The sequence below is a fragment of the Bubalus bubalis genome, chromosome 15 (genome assembly GCF_019923935.1).
Source record: "Bubalus bubalis isolate 160015118507 breed Murrah chromosome 15, NDDB_SH_1, whole genome shotgun sequence".
Taxonomy (NCBI): domain Eukaryota; kingdom Metazoa; phylum Chordata; class Mammalia; order Artiodactyla; family Bovidae; genus Bubalus; species Bubalus bubalis.
This window is the reverse complement of record NC_059171.1, coordinates 72,167,577-72,189,149: the sequence shown is the minus strand read 5'-3', so window position 1 is coordinate 72,189,149 and position 21,573 is coordinate 72,167,577. Positions and strand designations below refer to the sequence as shown.

The following is a 21,573-nucleotide window of genomic DNA, read 5'->3' as shown; positions in this document are numbered from 1 at the left end:
TCTCCCTTTCTCCCTTGTGTCTCTCTCTCTATATATATGTATCTTTCTTTCCTCTCCAAACCCCTTTCTTAACCTTAATCTGAAAAGTCATTGACTACAGCATCCACAAAGCTGTAGTTCTCTTTAAAATGCAACAGAGTTGTCTGTAATGCATGAGCAAGGGTTCTTTTCGCAAAATTATTTACAGTGGTGAAGATCAAATCTATCTAGTAGCAACAGTTCATTAAGTTAATATTGATTGACTGCTTACCACGTGCCAGACGCTATACTAAATAACCTTCCTGACTCACCTCGCCTAATAGTGACCACAGCCCTGTGAGGTGAGGAAGCTACTGTCTGTTTCCCCAGTTGTCAGAGGAGGAAAATAAAACTCTGATTGGATAGATAACTTCCTGTCAATGACGCACAGCCTATTAGTGGCAGGGCAAAGACCCTAAGGCATATTCATCTGAATCCCTAAATGTCCAAAGGCAGGGAAATGGTTAGATAAATTTTTGCATATTACAAAACAGGAAAATGAGGAGCCATTAGTTTCCATGGTTTGCGCTAGTATTCAATGGCATAGAAAAGTGCTTGTGAGTTTAAAGAAATATGCATTGTAGAGTACACACACACACACACACACACACGCACACACACACTCATCATTTAGGGCAACCTTAGTTTTTAATATCTATTTTTACAGAGAGAGAAAGACATAGAGCTCAGTGTGGGAAATGAGTGGCTGGATCCTTTCTCTTGCTTTTCTCTCATGGGGTTCACACTGTTTTTGACCAGGAATCCTGCTCTAGATTCTCCTCTTACCATCCCACTCCCAAAAGCAGGAGGGTGATGCTGAAGGGAGTACAAGCAGCGGCCAGGTGTCCATGGCTCTCTCAGCCTGCAGTTTGGCATTCTGAGGGCCAATCAGGACCTATCACTTCCTAACCTTGAGCGAGAAACTTAACCTCTCTCCATGCCAGGCTTCTTAGCTGCAAAATGGGGGAAAAAACATCCTAATTCAAGTTCTATAAAGACAGGAACAGATTTTCTGGTTTGACTATTTGGTTTCCTGCTTATATCTGCTGAGGTTTTCAAGAAATGCTTGTTAGATGAATGAATGAGATAAATGGATAGGATATGTAGTATCGGGTGGTTGTGAGAATGAAAGGAGACCATGAAGTCAACACAGAGCATGAGGTCAACACAGAAGAGATACTGAATATGTTTTAACTCTCTTGGAGCCTCAGTTTCCTCATCTGTAAAATGGAAGTTTGTAATCCTGATAGGTATCTACCTATCAGAACTGTTGTGGGCATCATATGAAGTATTTTATGAGACTGCAACTTCCATGCTAGGATAAGATATGGTAGTTTTTCAACTTTTTGGAAGCAGATGAGCTGCAAGTTTTGTAAGGCAAGCTGACTCCAGCATCCAGTAAAGGCTGTGGAATAGATCATGGTTGAAGGCAAAGTCAGGCTCCATGACCAGCATACTGACAGCCCCCACCCTGACAGTGAGTGACTCCTGTGCTACCTTTGTGAACTCAGAAATCTATAGAAGGGAGCTTGTCATAGGTCTGCTGACTTTGGAAATTAATCAGCAGAGACTGTGTCATCCCTCTATTGGGCAGAGCCAGATTAAACCTCAGTGGCTCGTGTACCGCTGAGGATGGCTTCTTTCTCACAGTAAACCATTCCAGGTAGTTAGAGGTGGACCCCTGGATTTAGACTTGCACCCCCGGGGTGAAATCCCAGCTATTCCACTGCTGTATGTGTGACCAAAAGAAAGGAACTTCTTGGGACTCAGTTTCCTCAGTTGTAAAATGGTGCTGGTAATGGTACACAGAGTTATTGTAAAGATAAAACTTGACACTTGAGCAGAACACCCTGCCCAGTGACTGTAACTGACTTCCATAGCTAACTCCCATGCTCTCCTTTTTTTCCCAGCATTTCAGTTGAAAGAACATTTCTAAGGTTCTTCATCTTTCACATATACCAAGCACTCTTCTTTAACCGTTCAGTTACAGGAAATAACATCATCACTTTTTGCAGGTTAACTGTTGCACTATGGGTACCCCCTGCTTGATCTAGAGCTACAAAAAAATTTGTGATAACTATTAAGTGGAGTCTTTATTTCAAAGAAATCTTAGATAGAAGCCCTCCATGAAAACACATGAGAGCAAAGCTGCTTGAATTAAAGGGGGAAGATGTGGAGATTCTCCCCACTCTCCAGCTGGCAGGGCTAAAGGCACCTGCATGGTTCCCCTGGGACTCTAAGAAGCAGCCAAAGGCTATAGAAAAAGAAAGGTTTTGTCCATGAATTCAGTAAGTGCATCTGAGCCCTATGTGCTAGTGGTTAAGAATCTGCCTGCCGATGTAGGAGACATGAGACACGGTTTCAGTCCCTTGGTCAGGAAGATCCCTGCAGGAGGACACGGCAACCCACTCCAGTATTCTTGTCTGGAGAAGCCCGTGGACAGAGGAGCCTGGCGGGCTACAGTCCATGGGGTCTCAAAGAGTCAGACACGACAGAGCGTCTGAGCACACAGCACACCTGTGTGCTAAGTGCTGGGCATGTAGAAATGAAAGATGGTACCCCTGCCCTCCAGAAGCTCAGAGTTTATGGAGAAGAAAGGGAAAGTTACAGATGTTTATAAGGTCAGCGATCTATTTTTTCTTTATTTGCAGTAATGAAACACAGCAAAGCATCAGTGTGGCTTTACTTTGGAAAAATTAAACAGGACTTGTAACTCAGAGCAGAATTCCATCCATTTTTCATTTCAAGGATACACAGAGCACCCCTTTAAGAACTGAGCTTGAAACACATGGTATGTGTTTGTAGTTCTAGGCAACTGCTGGGTAGCCTTTCCAAAGAGGATCACTGTCTGTAAATTATTCATTACTTTGCCATAATTTCATTCTTATCTTTTATTAAGTCAAATCCCAGACACAACAAAAAGAAAGAAAACGCAGTGTAGCAGCCATGTTTGTCTTCTTAGGATTTTTGTTTTTGTAGAAGAAAATAAAAAAATCTAAATGTCTTTTCATTAAGATGTTCCAGTGCATTCCCTGGATAATGTTAATTGCCCAATGGCATTAGCACAGAGTGCTGTTTAATAGACCCTCACAATTAGTTGGCAAAGTGCTTTAACATCCATTATCTCCTCTGGGGCTCACAGAGGCTCTGTAAGTGAAACAATCAGCTAGAGTTTTATTTCACCACCATTGAAACTCGGTTGGATCTAGCTATTTGCCCAGACTCACATAACACATACAGTATCTACGTTGTGAAGTGCATGAGGCTTAAAAAACAACAGCCCCAGTTTAGTCTGAGAATCCTGCTTTTCAGCTGTGTGGCCACAAGAACATCCTTCCACTTTCCTGTAGTTCCTTATGGGCTTCCCAGGTGGCTCAGTGGTAAAGAATCCACCTGTCAATGCAGGGGACACGGGTTCGATCCCTGGCTCGGGAAGATCCCCTGGAGAAGGAAATGGCAACCCAATCCAGTATTCTTACCTGAGAAATCCCATGGACAGAGGAGCCTGGTGGGCTACAGTTTATGGGGTCACAAAGAATCAGACACGACTCAGTGACTTAACAACAACAACAGTTCCTTCAAATGTGATAAGCGTCCAAGTCGTCTGTAGTATGTTCCAGACACTCTTCTCAGCTCTCTATGTATGTTTATTCAATTAATTCTGACAATGCTACTATCATTCCCATTTTAGGTAGACGTTAAGTAACTTGCCTAAGATAGTGCAGCTAGTAAGGGGCAGAGCAAGACGTAAACTCAGGTAGTCTGACACCAGAGTCTGTATTACTCCCTCCACTATAGTGATGCTCATATCATGAGAAGGATGTAGATTGGAGGTGATGACTGTGCCCTTCAGGATAGTCCCAAGTAGGCTGACATGACAGACATCCCCCCAAAGCTCAATGGCTTAAGTCAACAAAGATTCACTTTTCATTCACATTTTCTGTCCATTGTGAACTGGCTGAGGAAATGACGAGGAACCCTGTCATTCAAGAACCCTAGTTAAGAAGGCTTCATCACCAACTGTCCTTGATTGATGGCAGGAACAGAGAGAAAATGTGGTTGATCAGTCTTTTAAAGCTTCTGCCCCCAAAATATGTGTTTTCTTGGCCTCGTGGCAAGGCGTGTCGGATCTCGATTCTTCAACCAGGGGTCCAACCCATGCTCCCTGCACTGCAGCTCTGAGTCTTAATCACTGGACCACCAGAGAAGTCCCTCTGCTCACATTTTATTGGGTAAAAATAACATGGAATATGCAGGAAAACACAATCCTAATATGTGTTTGAATATTGTGGTGTAAGACATGGTAGACCACACCAACGACCTCCCCCACTGACACATCTCACAGAAACTCATTGAGAAGGCATCAGAAACTGAAACGCTCTTCCTAAGTGCTAGATGCTACTTGTCCTCTTGCTTTATTGAGTTTTTCAAATGGCCTCAAATGTTTTCATTATCAGTGGATGAAGGCTGTGTGTATATATGTATACACATGCAGTTTTTAACTTAAAAGTTAAAGTTAAAACAATGGCCCACAAACTAGAGTCCTCACCAGGAATAAAATGTATCTCATCCTTTAGCTACAAGCATTCTTTCTAATATCTGTGGCTGCCTTCTTAACATCTAGTTTATATCTGTATTCTCAACCCACTTCCACTTTACTTTCTTGTTTAAATAAGCGTATTATCTTATAACTTGTTGAAGTGAAGTGAAGTGAAAGTCACTCAGTCGTGTCCGACTCTTTGCAGCCCCCTGGACTGTAGCCTGCCAGGCTCCTCTGTCCATGGAATTCTCCAGGCCAGAATACTAGAGTGGGTAGCTATTCTATTCTCCAAGGGATCTTCTCAACCCAAGGACTGAACCCAAGTCGCCCATATTGCAAGCGGATTCTTTACTGTCTTAGCCAAACTTGTTAAGAACAGAGAATACAGCTTGTATTTGGAATCATTCATTTATTCTTTAAAAAAAAAAAACAAAAAAAAAACAAAAAAAACAACTTTATGTGAGGCATGATGCTCCAGGCTGTGAGAGATACAAGAATTATTCAGACAGGAATACTGCCTTCAAGAAGTTTATATGTAGAAATGTGAAATATGGGGGCTGCCCTGACAGTCCAATGGTTAAGACTCGTTGCTTCCACTGCAGGGGGCATGGGTTTGATCCCTCGTCAGGAAATTTAAAAAAAGAGAAAGAAATGTGAGAACATGAATAGTGAGTATGGATACCCATCCATTTTTCCATCCAGTAAACGTCCATTAAGTGTGGGCCACGTTCCAAACCCAGTGCCATGTTAAGAGGGGTGGGTGGCACTGAACCAGGCAAAGTCTATACCACCAATGTTTAGAACCCAGCAGAGGGAAGCGATGATTCCAATACAGCATCCCAGTTATTGTTCACGTGGGATGCAGTGCAAACACTGGGGAAAGCACGTGATCCAGAGGTCACCTGAAGGGCGGGGATGGACATTCCAGACGGGGCAGGAGGGCCCAGGACTCAGGCAGTGACTGTGCAGTCTGGACGGCTGGAGTCCGATGTGTGCCCTAGAAATGAGGCTGATCATTGAGATGCAGGAAGCTCATGAAGGGTTTTATGTGCCAGGCCAGGAATTTTCCATTTTATCTCAGGCCAGTGATTTCTCATCTCTATCAGAAGTGATCGTAATAATTTAGAAATTGTATTATTGTTCATTCTATCATTATATTCATACATTTAAAAGCACATACTATAAAACACACATGAGAGATGGGTTGTAAATGATACTGGTGAAATAAATAATACTTTCAAATATTTAAAATTCACTGATAGTGCAAAAATCTTTCAGCTCTCATCATTTTTTGGTGAGAGCAGTGGGTTTGAACGTAACCAATTTTTTTTCATCTTAATAGTTTATGATACAGAAATGCAAAGGTCAGGTTCCGAATTCAGTTTATTTCTGTGTTTGGCTCTGATGGCCATCAGAGAAAAATATACATCTTATAAAAACAGGCAGATCCTGGAGGTGTATTTGCACCCTTGGTTGTATTTTCTAAGTCATTTGTGACAAAGCCTTATACAAGGCTTGCCATACATTTTCCTTTTTAAAAATTATTTATTTATTTGGCTGCTCTGGGTCTTAGTTGAGCATGCAGGTCTTAGCTGTGGCATGTAGGATATAGTTTCCTGACCAGGGACCAAACCCAGTTCCCCTGCATTGGGAGCATGGAGTTTTAGCCACTAGACCACCAGGGAAGTCCCCAACCTTACTTTTTTTCCTCTGATGTTTGTGAGTTATTCATACAAACTCATTATAAGGCAGTAGGTTTTTTATATTTTTTAACAAATGGGTTCAAAGTCTACCATAATTCTGTACTTGGAAAATTTTAAAATAGATTACCATAGGGGAGCAAAATTTGCCACCCCAAAATGTGTCTGTTTGGCACGAAGATTATTTTAGGCTGTTATTTTTGTTGTTTTTGTTTTGGGGTTTTCTTTCTTACTGTGCTAGGTCTTCATTGCTAAGCACAGATTTTCTCTGGTTGTGGTGAGCAGGGTCTAAACTTCACTGTGGTGCACAGGCTTGTCATTGCCATGACTTCTTTTGTTGCAAAGCACAGACTCTGGAGTGCAAGCTCAGTAGCTGTAGTACACGGGCTTGGTTGCCCTGTGGCACATGGAATCTTCCCGAACCAGGGATCAAACCCATGTCCCCTACGTTGGCTGGGGGATTCATATCCACTGTACCACCAGGGAAGCCCTGGCAGGTGGTTTTTAAGAAAACAAAAGGCTCAGGAAGAGCTTTTACCTCCTCCTTTTGACTGCCTAAAAGCATTTAAATTGGCCCCATTCCAGGAAGAGATCTGGCCTCAGAGATACTACAAGGAATAGGAGCTAAACGTGTTAAACTGGGGAAAACTTAGCAAGTCCTGTTTGATCAAGCTTCTCTCTGTATCTCGTTGTCTTTGCAAAGCCTGGCAAATGTTTGCCAAACACTTCTTTCCCATCTTCCTGTAAATTGCTCTCCTCCCCTTTGACCTCCCAAACTCCTCCCCCCTTCTCCTGTTGCAGAAACCAGTACTAGAGAAACCAAGCACCACACTTGGACAGTCGGAGAACTCCGGGTTATTACGCCAGCAGGCCCAGAGGAGTCAACACTCCAAACTCTGAGCCCGGGACAAGGGGATTACAGAGTTTTTATAGACAGACTATAGTGGGCAACACTAGCTGGTAATAGGCTGATTTAAACTAAGGGATTTCGGCCTGGGTCAAGTGGTCAAGTTGAGGAGGGGGATGCCTGACCTGGACAGGCATGGTTAAGCAGGTTTGCAGGGGCTGGGTGATGCAAAGAGCACGACAAGGGTGAGTGAGATAAACTCCAGTTCCTAGTATTGCAAGTCCCCACTTTCTGAGACTTCGTGACCTACGTGATCTAGACTCTGCAAAGGGCAAGCTGAGTTACAGAGGCAGAAGAAGGAGATTATGTAAAATTTTAACTTTTCCTCTTCATCCCTCCTCTCCTCATAGAAGCCTTCAGTCTCTAATTTGTCTTGGGATGTCAAGACATTTGTCCTGGGTGTATGTAATTAAATTTGATTTTTTACTGTTACTCTGTCTCATGTCAATTTAATTTTTAGAGCAGTCTGAAGAAACTAGAAGGGGAAAGGAAAACTTTTTTCTCCCTGACGTAAATATGCATCTTTGAGAGTTTTTTTGGCCCCGCTACCCAGCTTGCAAGATCTTCGTTCCCTGACCAGGGATCAAACTTGGGCCCTGGCAGTGAAAGCCTGCTAATCACTGGACCACCAAGGAACTTCCTTTCTGAGAATTTTGATAGTTGATATAACATGTTTGACAGTCAAGTTCCCAAAGAGAAGGAGACATTTCCAAACTTCTATTTTCAAAATTCTCTCTTGAGAACGTGAATTTCTCAGGAAAAGCAGTTACTTTCTCATTCCTTCTTAAATCATCCTCTTCGGTTTGGATAAACTAATTAAGAAAGTTTGGGTTTTTTCCCAAATATTCACTTTCATGTCAAATAAAAAGGGATAAATCATCTTTAATTTTTAATTAATTTATTTTTTATTGAGGTATAGTTGATTTACAATATCATAATGTTGTAGCCACGTGTTCCAGGAAACAAAGTCACTCAGAAGGACAATGCAGATAGTGGAGTGCAGCTTATTACACCAGCGGGCCCAAGGCAGAGTCTCCTCTTAGCTAAGGACCCCGACCAGTTTTTGTGAAAACCTTATATACCCTAAGTGTACGTGCTCAAACCCACCTCCCCAAATTCTCTGAAACTAGTCTGAACAAAGGAAAAGAAAGACACAATCAAAGTTAACCTGTGATTCGTAAGCCTTAAGCCTAGGTAGTTAGGAGTGGAGAAATATCAATAGGCCTGTGGTCATACCCCAATAAGCATAATAGAATGTATGATTCTATTTGGTTACACAGATAATTAGGGTATTCTTTTAGGCAATGGAGAGTCTAGCTACGAGCTCTGGGGCTCTTCCCTCCTGGGGGTCTGATTTTCCAGTTGGTATGTCGTTTCCATAGATACTGGGCATATAGCTCAAAGTCCAGAGTCTGGCCCAAGAAGGAGTCCTGCTTTCAGGATGGAGCCTGTTCTGTCTGTTTCCTCCTTCAATAATAGTTTCAGGTATACAGCATAGTGATTCCGTATTTTTACAGATTATACTCCATTAATAGTTATTATAGGATAATGGCTATAATTCCATGTGCTATACAATATATCCTTGTTGCTTATCTATATGATCAATGTTGATCGTATAAGCTGCCGTAAAGATAAGTCATCTTTATTTATTTATTTACTTATTTTTGGCTGCACCAGGTCTTCGTTGCTGGGCACAGGCTTTCTCTAGTTGACACAAGTGGGGACTACTCTTTAGTCACAGTGGGCAGGCTTCTCATTGTGATGAAGAGAAGCACCGGGGCTTCTCTTGCTGTGGAGCACTGGCTCTAGGCATGCGGGCTTCAGTGATTGTGCCCTGTGGGCTCTAGAACTTGGGCTCAGTAGTTGTGGCTTAGCTGCTCCACCGCATGTGGAATCTTCCTAGACCAGAGATCAAACCCATGTCCCCTGCATTGGCAGGTGGATTCTTATCCACCATACCCATCAGGGAAGTCCAAATTTAAATTTGACAACTCCTTTCAGCATTTTGAAGTAAAGTAACCATTGGATTTCTATATGGCACTGAAGATTTTTCTAGCTCTTCTATTTTAAAGTATTATATTCTACTGTTGGAATTTCTTTCTACCTAAATGACATCTTTTAACCCTTAAACTGAAGTGGTTGGAGATAACTCTGAAAATGAGGAAGGGATGGCTATACCCAGAGGCAGCCCTTGATGGAAGAAATCTTCTATTTTCAAGACGCCTCCCCCATGCTTACAAGCAGAGGACAGTCTGACACAGACCCTATAAGGTCCCTAAGGTCAATCGGTATATTGAATTCTGGTAAAGATAAAAACAAAAGCTATAGACGGAAGTTGTGTGATTGTCTTTATACATCCCAATAGCTGACCAGGCTCAGCCCTGGGATGTGAGCAAGCTACTCTGGGGACCACTGCTCTAGGGGTTGGGAGGTCAGGAAAGAGTTTTAGACAAGGAGTGATGGAGTGACACTCACTTTTGTCTTGTAGATAGCTATGTGGAACTTGAGCTGTAAGGGGATTCCAGACTGAAGCTTAATGGTGACCTGAACTAGAATGTTGGTATAAGGAATGGAGAGAAGGAAATGGAATAAAAGTTAAAGTATTTAGGTTGGAAATGGAGTGTTCAATGAAGTGCAGAATCTGTAATCTATCACAGGTTTGTGCAGTAATGGGTTGTCATTTCCTGAGACAGAAGTTATATAGGATGACCAGGTTTGGGGAGAAAGGTAATAAAGACTCTTAGAAGTTCAGATTAAAAACTAGTGGAGTTTGGAGGAGGAAGGGTATCTTTCCAGTTATCAGGAAATCCAAGAAGTCTTCATGGAAGAGGTGGCACGTGAATGAGCAAGAGTTAAACTTATGGAGTAAGCAAGACCCAAACTGCCACCAGGGCCAAGATGCCCACTTTGGCCTTTGACATCTGTCTCTTCATTCCCTTATGTCGTCAGGTATGTGCGATCAAGGACAAAGCATGATGTTGACATGCGGATTGGAATCCACTCGGGCTCGGTGCTGTGTGGCGTGTTGGGTCTTCGGAAGTGGCAGTTTGATGTCTGGTCTTGGGATGTGGACATTGCGAACAAACTTGAATCTGGAGGAATCCCCGGGTAAGCCAAAGCAAAGCCCTCTCCTTGCTTAACCCTTATCATTGGTTCACTTTGTGACAGTGGGTTTCTCATGTGCAGAATTCACAAGTATATATATTCAAGAAACAATTATTTTGGAGGACACAGAACTTTAAAACATCATGCAAATATTGGTTCCAAAACTTTAGTGACATTTGTCAGAGGCAGTGAGGACACTCAGGTGCTCTGGACTCAGTCCTGTAAAGCAGTGGCTTTCAGATTTGACTTCGATGGGAAACAGCGCAGGAGCACTTTAAAAATCCGGGTGTCTTGACCTCATACCAGTCCATGTCAGGCAGAATCTGTGCAAAATCTCATCTAAGTTCTTAAAGCAATTCTCATGGGCAGCCAGGGTTAAGACTTACTGACCTTCTGTATGACCGTAACCTTCCTTTGAAAACGCAGACATGTCTCTGAACTTTCCATGATTTGACATTGTTTGGCTTTTTCTGCTATTTTAATGTCTGTTATTCCCCCCTCCTCTTTTGTAGGATACAACTCAGCTTACTTTTCCTTTCAGTGAGAGAGATAGCCCCCCATTCTAAACCCGTGTCAAGTATCTTTTATGCTCTAGACAGTCTGCTAAATACCATGAATACATCATGTCATTTGATCTCTTCATATAGTAAATAGTAGCTTCCTTGTTTTAATGGGGACACTGAGCCTCAAAGAAATGAAATATATCACATAAACATAGCTATGAAGGGTCTCCCTACCCATCACTGTCTCCCATTGTTAGTTTATCAGTCCCGTTTGCTCAAGATTGTCCTTTATTATGACTCTCCAGGCCCTCATTGTGTATGCAGTGCCGGTATGATGCATAGAGCATAGGAAGAAGGGAAGGAGGCATGCCACACCATGGCATAATGGTTGACGGTCTGTTCCCTGGAGTCATGCAAAATCCATACATAATTTGTTAAACCACCAGTAGCTGGGCCCATCCTCAGAGTTTCTGATCAACATGTCTGGGATGGGAACAAAGAATGTGCCTCCATAACAAACTCCCATGTGAAGCTGATGCTGCTGCTCTCAACTTTTGTTAAGTGAAAGCAATGTATATGAAGTTCTTTGCTCGGGAAGTAATTGTGGTTATGGTTGTAGTAATGACTATGTGATGTAGCTGTGGGTCTTGGAAGGACTCTGAAGGTGAAAGCTGTAATCCCCATCCAGCACTGTCCTCGCCCGTTCATAGGACTTTGGTCCAGTTACTTACTCATTGCCTCTGAGCCAGTTTCACTGTCAGCAAAATGAGGGGGGGGAAAGCCTTATCACCTGCAGTTGTTGGAAGGAATGGAAATTAGATGATTCCTGGAACAAAGCATATAGACTACATTTGGGTACAAAATAACATTTATGCAAAATAAGTGTTGCCCACCTGTTAGAGCTTATTGACCATCATGACTATTATTATTATGTTGTGGCATTTAAAATTATCAGAAACTGTCAGATTTACTTAACCAATATATGAGAATATTGTCTGAGAGCTGACTTATTTCCTTACAGGGAAATGTAATCACCAGACCTCAGCTGCAAATGTCTTACTCCAAAGCTCCAGATAGTAGCAAGGATGAAAAGGAGCCCCTGAAATTCCATTTCTATCAAAGCATTTAAATACTGATTGGAATTTCAGCAGAAGGATCATAGTAAATGATGAGAAGGGTGTCTTTCACTAGGGGAAACATACTGTTGATTTAGGATATGCAAATATTAGTCCCCCTTAGCACTGGCCACAGAATGATAAAATGCAGAATCCAGAGACAATACCAAATGGGGTTGGTGTGCAACTTGATTACTTTTAAAGAAAATCAGCTGTCGGACTTTATAAAACACTTCCAAGAGTTTCATTTTTCCTGCGAGAAAAAGACAGCTTTCAAGCACCCAGCTCTGAGACTGATCTGAGAAAGACCGGGACACCTTTTTATTTCATGGAAGGTGAAACAACTTCTTTTATTTTCCTAGTTCAACACTACTGAGCTGAATTCCTATATATTAACAAAATGTATCATGAAAATATTTTGTAATTAGCACTTTTCTCTAGAGAGCTCAAAACAGCTTTCACATGCTTTTATTTTTAATATGGGTGTACCTTAGAGATACTGCAAACTGGATTCTATACCACTGCTGCTGCTGCTGCTAAGTCGCTTCAGTCGTGTCCGACTCTGTGCAACCCCATAGACGGCAGCCCACCAGGCTCCCCCGTCCCTGGGATTCTCCAGGCAAGAACACTGGAGTGGGTTGCCATTTCCTTCTCCAATGCATGAAAGTGAAAAGTGAAAGTGAAGTCGCTCAGTCGTATCCGACTCTTAGCGACCCCATGGACAGCAGCCTACCAGGCTCCTCCATCCATGGGATTTTCCAGGCAAGAGTACTGGAATGGGGTGCCATTGCCTTCTCCACTACAATAAAGCAAATATCCCAATAAAACAAATCACACGAAGTTTTTGGTTTCTCAGCACATAAAAGTTATGCTAACACTGTACCATAGTTTATTAAGGATGCAATAGCAGTATGTCTAAACAAGTGCGCATACCTCAATTAAAAAATAGTTTCTTGCTAAAAAGATGCCAACCACCACCCGAGCCTTCAGCAAGTTGTAATCTTTTTGCAACAATAACATCAAAGATCACAGATCATCATAACAAATATAACAGTGGACAAATTTGAAATGTTTCGAAAATTACCAAAACATGACACAGACATAAAGTGAGTAAAGGTTGTTGGAAAAATGGCTCTGATAGACTTGCTCAGTGCAAGGTTGCCACAGACCTTCAATTTGTATTTAAAAAGAAATGAAATAGCTGTGAAGCAAAATAAAGGGAAGTACCATAAAGTGAAGCCTGCTTGTATTTTACCTTACCTTTGACATCAACGACTGTATACAAGAATACTTATTTGGAAAATGTGCAGAATCTACCTTAAATGATCAGAAATGCATTGTTGGCAGTTTCTTTACATGTCTTTGCAGTGAATTATTTTCTCTGTAAGCAAGGAGGGTGACAGAGGGAAACAGAGATAGTACTAAGTAAAATGCATTTGGAAAAGTCACTCAAAAAAAATTGTTTCCTTGGATATATTGTTTCTAGAATCCAGAAGCCAAGCAAAGTCTTAAGTATCTACATTATTCATTCATTCATATATTCAAGAGCATTGAAGTCAGCCGAGAGAAATGAATTTGTGCTGAATCAGGAATGTGGGGTGAGCATTCTAGGCAAGGAGAATGGCTTGCTCTGAATTTAGCAGGTGTGAAATAGCACCTTGAATCTGAGGACATGCCAATTACTTGATTAGCTGGAGAGAGTGTCAGCGAATGAGCCTTGAAGAAGCAGGATCCACAGAATAGAAGCCTTATAGATCTTGTTCAGAACGTATACTGTATCCCATAAGCATTGAGGAGGCATGGAATAAACAACAGAAATAAAATAGTGCCATTCTAAAGAGTACTTCAAGTGGTTTTTTGTAGCACGTGCAGTGTGCCATGAACTGTTTTGACTGCTTTACATGAATCAACTCTTACAAGACCTGTGATGACCCTAAGAAATGAATACTATTATTTTCCCCATTTTTATGGGTGAGAAAATAGACACCTAGAAATGTTAAATAACTTGCCCAAGATCTTTCAGCTAGCAAGTGGTAGAGCTAGGGCTTCAATGCAAGCAACCTGGCCAAAGTGTCCATGCTTGTAAGCAACAAGCGAGTCTACCTAGACTGCAATGCAGCACAATAAGCAGTCAGATTCAGCTAGTGACGAGAATAGAAAACCTTTTGTCCGCAAGGATTTACCGTGTGACATGCCCAAGATTCACATCTGATCTTTAAAGCACTTGATGTCATCTGTTGTTTGGCTAAAAAAAGAAACTAGAATCTTGGACTGTGATGGCTGATACAAGTCTGTTACCTTGTGAGTGAGCCTAGCCCGCACAAATCCACAGCTTTGTTCTCTTCTGCTTTTCACATACACATTACAGGGGAAATCGCATCTTACAGTGGTTTTCCTAAAGCATTCCTCCATGTAGCCCTGTGGACTTGTAAGACCTGCCTTTGTTCTTAAGAAGATTATAGATAAATTGTAGAAATAAGGCACAAATGTGTGAAAATTGAAGTGATAGGAAAAGTATACATTTGCATGGTACTCTGACAATAATTGCCATTGGATTCAGCAACATTTATAGAACTTGTTTTTCCAAAATAATCAACATGACTGAAAAAAAAAAAAATCACATGTATTTAAAAGTTGCTGGGATCAGGCTGACAGTCATGAGGGGAAAAAGGAGGTTGCTTAAATGTGTCTCAATGGGGCTGCAATTTATCAGAGGCTACAGGGTCCCTTGGGGTGAAGTTGGTGATAGATACTCTGCTCATTGATTTATGCTTATATTTCTGTTTTCTTTTATTCTTTTTGCTTTTTTTTTTCAGAGGAACAGATACAGTCCTTGAGGACATGTCCTCCCAGCACCCATGTACAGCCCTGATGTCGGGTTTGCACAAGAACCAAAAACAAAGATGGCCTTTGCAAGCCATGTCAGGTGTATGACAACCTATGCTTTGTCCACACAGGCGGATTCACATTTCCAAAGCCACGCTGGACTGCCTCAACGGTGACTATAATGTGGAAGAGGGTCACGGTAAAGAGAGGAACGAATTCTTGAGGAAGCATAATATAGAGACCTATTTAATTAAGCAGCCTGAGGAGAGTCTGCTGTCTTTGCCCGAAGACATCGTCAAGGAGTCTGTGAGCTCCTCAGACAGGAGAAACAGCGGGGCGACGTTCACAGAGGGATCTTGGAGCCCTGAACTGCCCTTCGATAACATAGTGGGGAAACAGAACGTAAGTCCTGGCTTCCTTCTTCTGGTTTGCTGTGAATGCATGTGCACCTCCAACCCAGATGTCTCAGGGAAAACCGATTCATCTTTAACCTTTTCTTCGTTGAGCATCTTAATCGTAAACGATCAAACATGTATCCTCAGGATGGAATTAACTTATGCAGTCAATTTCAGGAAATGTCAGGAATACCAGAGGGTTCTCAACACCCACTTCTTTTTTTTTTTTTTTTGACCTAGTTAAAAATAAATGTCATGTGAAGCTGAATTATCAGTTTACCAAAATTAATTCCTCATGTTGGAGAAGATAAACCTCGTGTTATGAAACTAGCAACGGAAGAGGAAGGTCAAATCCATAAGAATGTCTTTTTTTTTTTTATTTTTTCAGTTAGTTGGCTGGCTCAGAGAACTGAGGTACCCTCTGAAATTTAGAATCAGAAGGTCACTGTTGATTGGGAAATATAATAGCTGCAAGTGAGGTAAAGGTGAGGTCATTCAAGAGTAGCAAGTGATTTCAAAGCCATCAATATGATGCTATTTTTATGTAGCATGGATTTGCATCTTCTATGAAAGATAGGATGGGCATCCCTGGTGGCTCAGATGGTAAAGAATCCACCTGCAATGCAGGAGACGCAGGTTTGATCCCTGGTTCAGGAAGATTCCCTGGAGGAGGGCATGGCAATCTGCTCCAGTATTCTTAACTGGAGAATCCCACAGACAGAGGAACCTGGAGGGCTATAGTCCATAGGGTCACAAAGAGTCAGACATGACTGAAGTGACTGAGCAGTGCATGCATGAGACATAGGGCTCAGTACATAAAGTGTAAATGATCAAAGAATCTAATTATTTTTTAACTATATCTTCAAATACTAGACTCACACTAAACCCAGTGAGGTGCTCTTACTCTGAGAAGCACCAGAGAACTGAGGTTGACCAAAGGAGAACCAAAGTGGCTTCAGGGACGCTCCACTGGCCGAGTGCTTGGTCAGAGCATGGGCAAAATCACTGGCTCTGACGTGGGTTTTCCCTTTCATTATTTAGGGCGGGCACACAGTTGACCTTATGTAAGTTATGTGAATTCATTGCACTTTTTTAAAGAAACTTACCCAAAAATGTCCATATATAATACTTGCAAACAGCTTCTGACATGCTCCTGAGCCAAGGAAAAGCTGAAACTGCTATGAAGTAAACAGACCAAATTGATAGTATCTGGAGCTTTGTGAAGACATATAGAAGTTAATTGTTTTAATCCCCAGAACTGAACATTTCTCACTGACTTGTCACTAAGAAAAATCTGTACTTAAAGGCATGTGAAATAGAAAAGGTTAAAATGCTGAAAGTCTTGCCTCTTTCTTCTGCATTTGAAAGATCAACAGGGTGCTCTGAGGCCAGGGTGACCTCCGTTTCCTTCCAGCTCTGTGTAAAGGAGCTGTAGATCAATGCATGGAACTCATTCCACTGGGCAAAGACGCAGGTTCAACTGTGTCTGCATGCGTTGCAAGAGTTGACCCTTAGGTCTTCAGTGTTCTTTTGTGAGTGTTTACTTTCCCCCAAAATTTATTATGCCCACACAAGTCATCACTGATTTCAATACCTACCTCTTTCCATCCCTGAATTGGTGCACATGGTACAATTTGCTATTATAGAAAATTACAGTCTTAAATACTTCCTGGAGTTGGTGCATGCCCCGCTGAAAGTACCGTCTGTTTCCTCTGTCTATTGTTAACTTGAGCCTGAATGCTGGTTATTTTTAAAAAGATGCTCAGATCCACCCTGAGCACCTCAGCAACTGTGCATAAAGTTGTCTCTCTTGCTTTTCTGTTTTTCCTTTTATTTTTGGTCTTTCCTTTTGAAAAACTCCATCCATTTAAGCTGATTGTGGAAATGGGGATAATTTCTGTTAATAATTGTTTTAGTCTCAGTGTGCCTGTCCTTGCTACTAAGAATTGAGAACCCAGAAGAGAGGTAGAGATACTTGGTTTTAATTCATGATTGACTGATCTGGTAGAATTATATAGGAATACTAGAAATATTTCTCTGCTAATTTCCTAATGATCTTAACTGATATCAGAAAGATGTCATTATTAGTCAAAGATTATTATTTTTGGTGTTTAACCATACCATATATTTCTTAAGATGCCTGAGTTTTGCCTGTATTTACCATCTTCAGGATGAGTAATCTCAGTTTGTTTTGATGTCTTAAGACTTAAGAGCCAATGATATGCTGATAACCAAGTGGTACTGATAACATTTTGGAAACGATTAAGTCAATTAAAACGGCCACAGATGCACTTGTGCTTAGCTCTGGAAGTCAGTGAGCCATATGTGCAGCGCAGGGGCATGGAGTGTGCCTGCAAGAGATCAGGGCTGGTCTGGCTGAGCCTGTGCTCTGCCAAATCACCTGGTCAGTACTACAGAAAGCCCAGACCATCCAAGTGTTAGCTTAACACAGACAAAACATACTAATGCTTTGTTGGGGTTTTCTAGCTAAATTGGCCAGATGTTTTAGCTTCTGTTATTCATAAAGTATTCTTTGACATATTTTTAAGGACAGTGGTATGCCATGCTGTAATCGGTGCTATATGGATAGCAGATGTTTGGATAGTTACATTCTCATTATTCATTCATTCAATAAAGATTAATTGAGCATCTGTTTCATGCCAACTACTGCTAGAATAATACAGAAGGAGGGACAGAGGAAAGAAACACTTTACAGATGAAGTCAGCCAGTAGTTTATATGCTTCGGGAAGACAGGGATTATGTCTGTTTCCCTTATCACTGTTGAGTCCACAATCGGAACAATACCTGGCGAATAACAAGGCTTGTTTACAGTTTGCTAATTGAATGAATCAAACTGATTAAATGAATAAATGTGGGTAGAAAAGGAGAAGACCCAATCAAGTTTAACTTCCTGGTTTTTTGCTTGGTATAAAAGGAGAAGACCCAATCAAGTTTAACTTCCTGGTTTTTTGCTTGGATCTGACAGGATGGATGGTAGACCTGCCCACCAAAATAAGCAATACTGTAATGGAAGGAAACACTAAAAGCCAGGGAGAGGTCCAAGGGAGATATCCAAAGGCTGTTGAACACACACTTCTGGAGCTTAAGCATAAAAGGATTACACAAGGGATGTGAGTCTGGTAACATTTGAGGATAGATGAAACCATGAGAGTGAAAGAGATCATGCTAAGGAATATGCAAAATAAAACAGTAAGAAAGTGTAAGACAGACATGCAGGAACACCAGATGGAGGTAAAGGAGAGTCAGGATCCCATGACAGAGACAGACAGGAAGCAAAGTTATCAGAGGAGATTAGGCGATGAGGTATCATGGAAGCCGACAGAACAGAGCATTGTGAGAAGGACAAGATGATCAACAGTGTCCAGTGTAGCCAAAAGGCCCAGTTAAAGGACGACTGAAAATTGCCAATTTGAATTGGATTGGAAAACAACATTGGTGAGAGGCAGACTTGATGCAGTGGTGAAGTCAGAAGCCAGATTGTCCAAGTTGATATGAGAGAGCTCTGGATTTCCAATAACCCCAACTCCACCCCAGTCCCCTCTCCACTACCCATTTCAGGAGTCCGTTAGTAGTTTGCAGGAGCAAGGGAAGTCACTTAGAATTATTTCTGGCCTCTATGTGAGTCTTCAGTCCCAATCTAGGCCTGAAGATAATCTCTTGGTTTAGATGTTGTGCATCTTCCCAGCCCCTATATCTGTGCCCCCTTGGGCTAAAATTGTTTCAGCCCACTCTTGGACACCCTAAACACTTATGCTTTTTATCCTTTACTCTTGACATGGGCAGATGTTTTGCCCACTGATTTGGTGTCCTGGCTCCCTGAACCCTGGCTCAGATACCTGTGAGGTTTCCTATGCTCTGAGCCTCTTGAGTGAAATGAAATTAAGAAAACTTAGAAGGCAAGAAGCTTATGATTATACATGGACTATTAAAATGTAAGATTACAAAAGTAGAAGTAGATAGCTGAAGTACACCAAAAGTGTGAACATTTTGACCTCAAGGAGGATATCCAAGAAATTTCAAGGCTAGGCTGTTGACTGAGTCATCAACATGGTCATTGAATTTCTCAGAACAGAGACAAAATTTGAGATGAAAATGAAGACATAAGAAAAGGGTCCTCATTCTGAAGATCATATTTTCCCCATGCTATAACTAAAATCTGTTTGTAAGCTTGAGCTCTGGTTCATTCAATTGCTTAACAGTCTTAGTCTTTGAGATGGTGAGGATCATGTAAGGAGAAGACAGACTTGGCCCCCATCTTTCATGAGCTTATTTTAAGGGAGTAGAGAATGCAGACAATTAATCAAAACACAGAAGTACTGAGAAGTAAATATAGATGGATATATGACTAGGGATCAAATAGAATTACTGCAGACTTACTACATCAAGAGACCTCTGAAAATTTTACATGAATGTTGAAAGAACCCTGCATTTGAATGACCTGAAAAAGAACATTATATATAGTAGGAACAGCTTGTGCAAAGACCCTGGGTGGGGAAAAAAGTTTGGTGTGTTAGAAGAGCAAAAAGGCCCAAGTGACTAGAGCATAGTGAATGGGGAAGGAAGGAACACAAGATGAAGTTAAAGGACACAGAGGCTGAGCTTGAAAACCTGGTTGACTTTGGATCTTATTCTAGGGAAGTGATAGAACTATTTTAAGCTGGCCAGTGACATGATTTAATTTAGATGTTTAAGAGATCATTCCAACTGCCTGTGGAGAATGGATTGTAGGGAGCAAGAATGGATTCATTAGACAAACAGCATTTTTACATATGATTTATAAGAGGATATCAAAGGTTGAAGCTTTTATGTCTCTATAAAGTGCATTGTGTGAGGATATGAATCATTTTAACTTGAGTGTGTGTGTGTGTTTTATTGGAGTATAGTGGCTTTACACTACTATGTCAGTGTGAGTTTCTGCTGTACAGCAAAGTGCATCAGCCATACAACTTGATTTTTATGACAGGTGATATGCCAAGAGAGGTGGAGGTATTCTTTTAAAAGCAACCCCCTTTTAAAGCCTGGGTTCTCTCCCCCATTTATTGAGAAATCATCACCATTGTCCCATCCCTCCTTTTCACATTGATCATGACATCAGAACCTAGGCATTTTTCCGTTACTCCTCTAGACCTTTTCAAAGAATCACTGGTGGGGAGAGTACACATTTGGTACTTCTGTTGTATATATTAGTTGTTTCTCTACAGTAGACTGACTTTGGTCATTATTCATGAAGTTCATATGTGTACTGTGAAGATCAAAAACACAAATGAAATTATTTTAGATCTGCTTCCAAACCACCATCATAAAGCAAATGTCACAATAAAACAGGTCACACCAATGTTTTGGTTTCCCAGTTATAGTAACAGTATACAGTCATCTATTAAACGCGTGATAACATTATGTCTTAAAAAATGTACATACCTTAATTAAAAAACATGTTTTTGCTAAAAAAGATAACCATCACTTGAGCTTTCAGTGAATCATGGTAGTCACAGCACAGATCGATGATCACAGATCACAGCAGATACAATGCGGTAGTGTGAAATATTGAAAGAATCACCAAAATGTGACACAAAGACAGCAAATGCAGTTTTAAAAAAATGGCAGCCATAGACTTGCCTGAGGCAGGGTTCCACAAACCTTCAGTTTGTAAAAACCACAATATCTGCAAAGTGCAATAAAATGAAGTGCACTAAAATAAGGTATGCTTGTGCTCCACACAACAAGACAGAAATTAAATGCATTTCCTTACCAGGAACATAGATAAACATCCATGGCGTCACTGACACTCATAGAAGTAGAGAGCCTGGGGCCAGGTACCACGTGGGGAGTGTTGCTCAAAGTCTTTGCGTTTCATTCTCACATCAGTCTTACTGGGTCAGTTTGATGTGCCTGCTTTACAAGTGACAAAATTGTGATGTGAGAGATAAGTTCATTCCCTGAAGGGCATATAGTGAGTGAACAACAGAACTAAAACCAGAACCCGGTCATGTCTGATTCTGAAACCTTCATGCTTTGAATCAGGCTGCATTGCCTCCTCTCTGTGTCCTGAAGATGGATACCAGGTTTCTACCGTCTACCTCGTTTCCTGGTCAGTCAACCTTAAAAGGTCGTGTGTGTGTGTGTGTGTGTGTGTGTGTGTGTGCACACGTGTGTGTGTCTTCACCCTCTGAAGACGACTCACTTTCTCGGCAGGCGTATTTAGAAATTTTCTGTGAAAACTCCAGAAAAGGGCCAGCTTTTCCTCCAGGTAGTGTTAGCAATACCCCTAACATCTCACTCCCTGAGAGTCCTGATGCGATCATTGTTGGCATGGAAAGGGTTAAGCAGGAAAATCTCTCATGTCTATGCAATAATAAAACAAAAAAGGAACCATTTGATTTAGTTGTACTTAGCCTAGAGAATCTTGACCCCAGAAATGTGTAGGGAGTGAGGCTAGCCACGG

The 21,573-nt window shown here is 41.4% G+C and overlaps 1 protein-coding gene across 3 annotated transcripts in view; it reads left to right on the top strand.

Annotated features, from left to right (window-relative positions):
- Positions 1–21,573, top strand: part of ADCY8 (adenylate cyclase 8) — a 230,417-nt gene that overhangs the window by 109,856 nt on the left and 98,988 nt on the right. For all 3 annotated transcript variants that reach the window (XM_025265512.2, XM_025265515.2, XM_025265513.2), the window contains exons 6-7: positions 10,115–10,273; positions 14,846–15,116. In XM_025265512.2, coding sequence (XP_025121297.1) covers positions 10,115–10,273; positions 14,846–15,116 — 430 coding nt within the window. The remainder of the gene's footprint in view (positions 1–10,114; positions 10,274–14,845; positions 15,117–21,573) is intronic.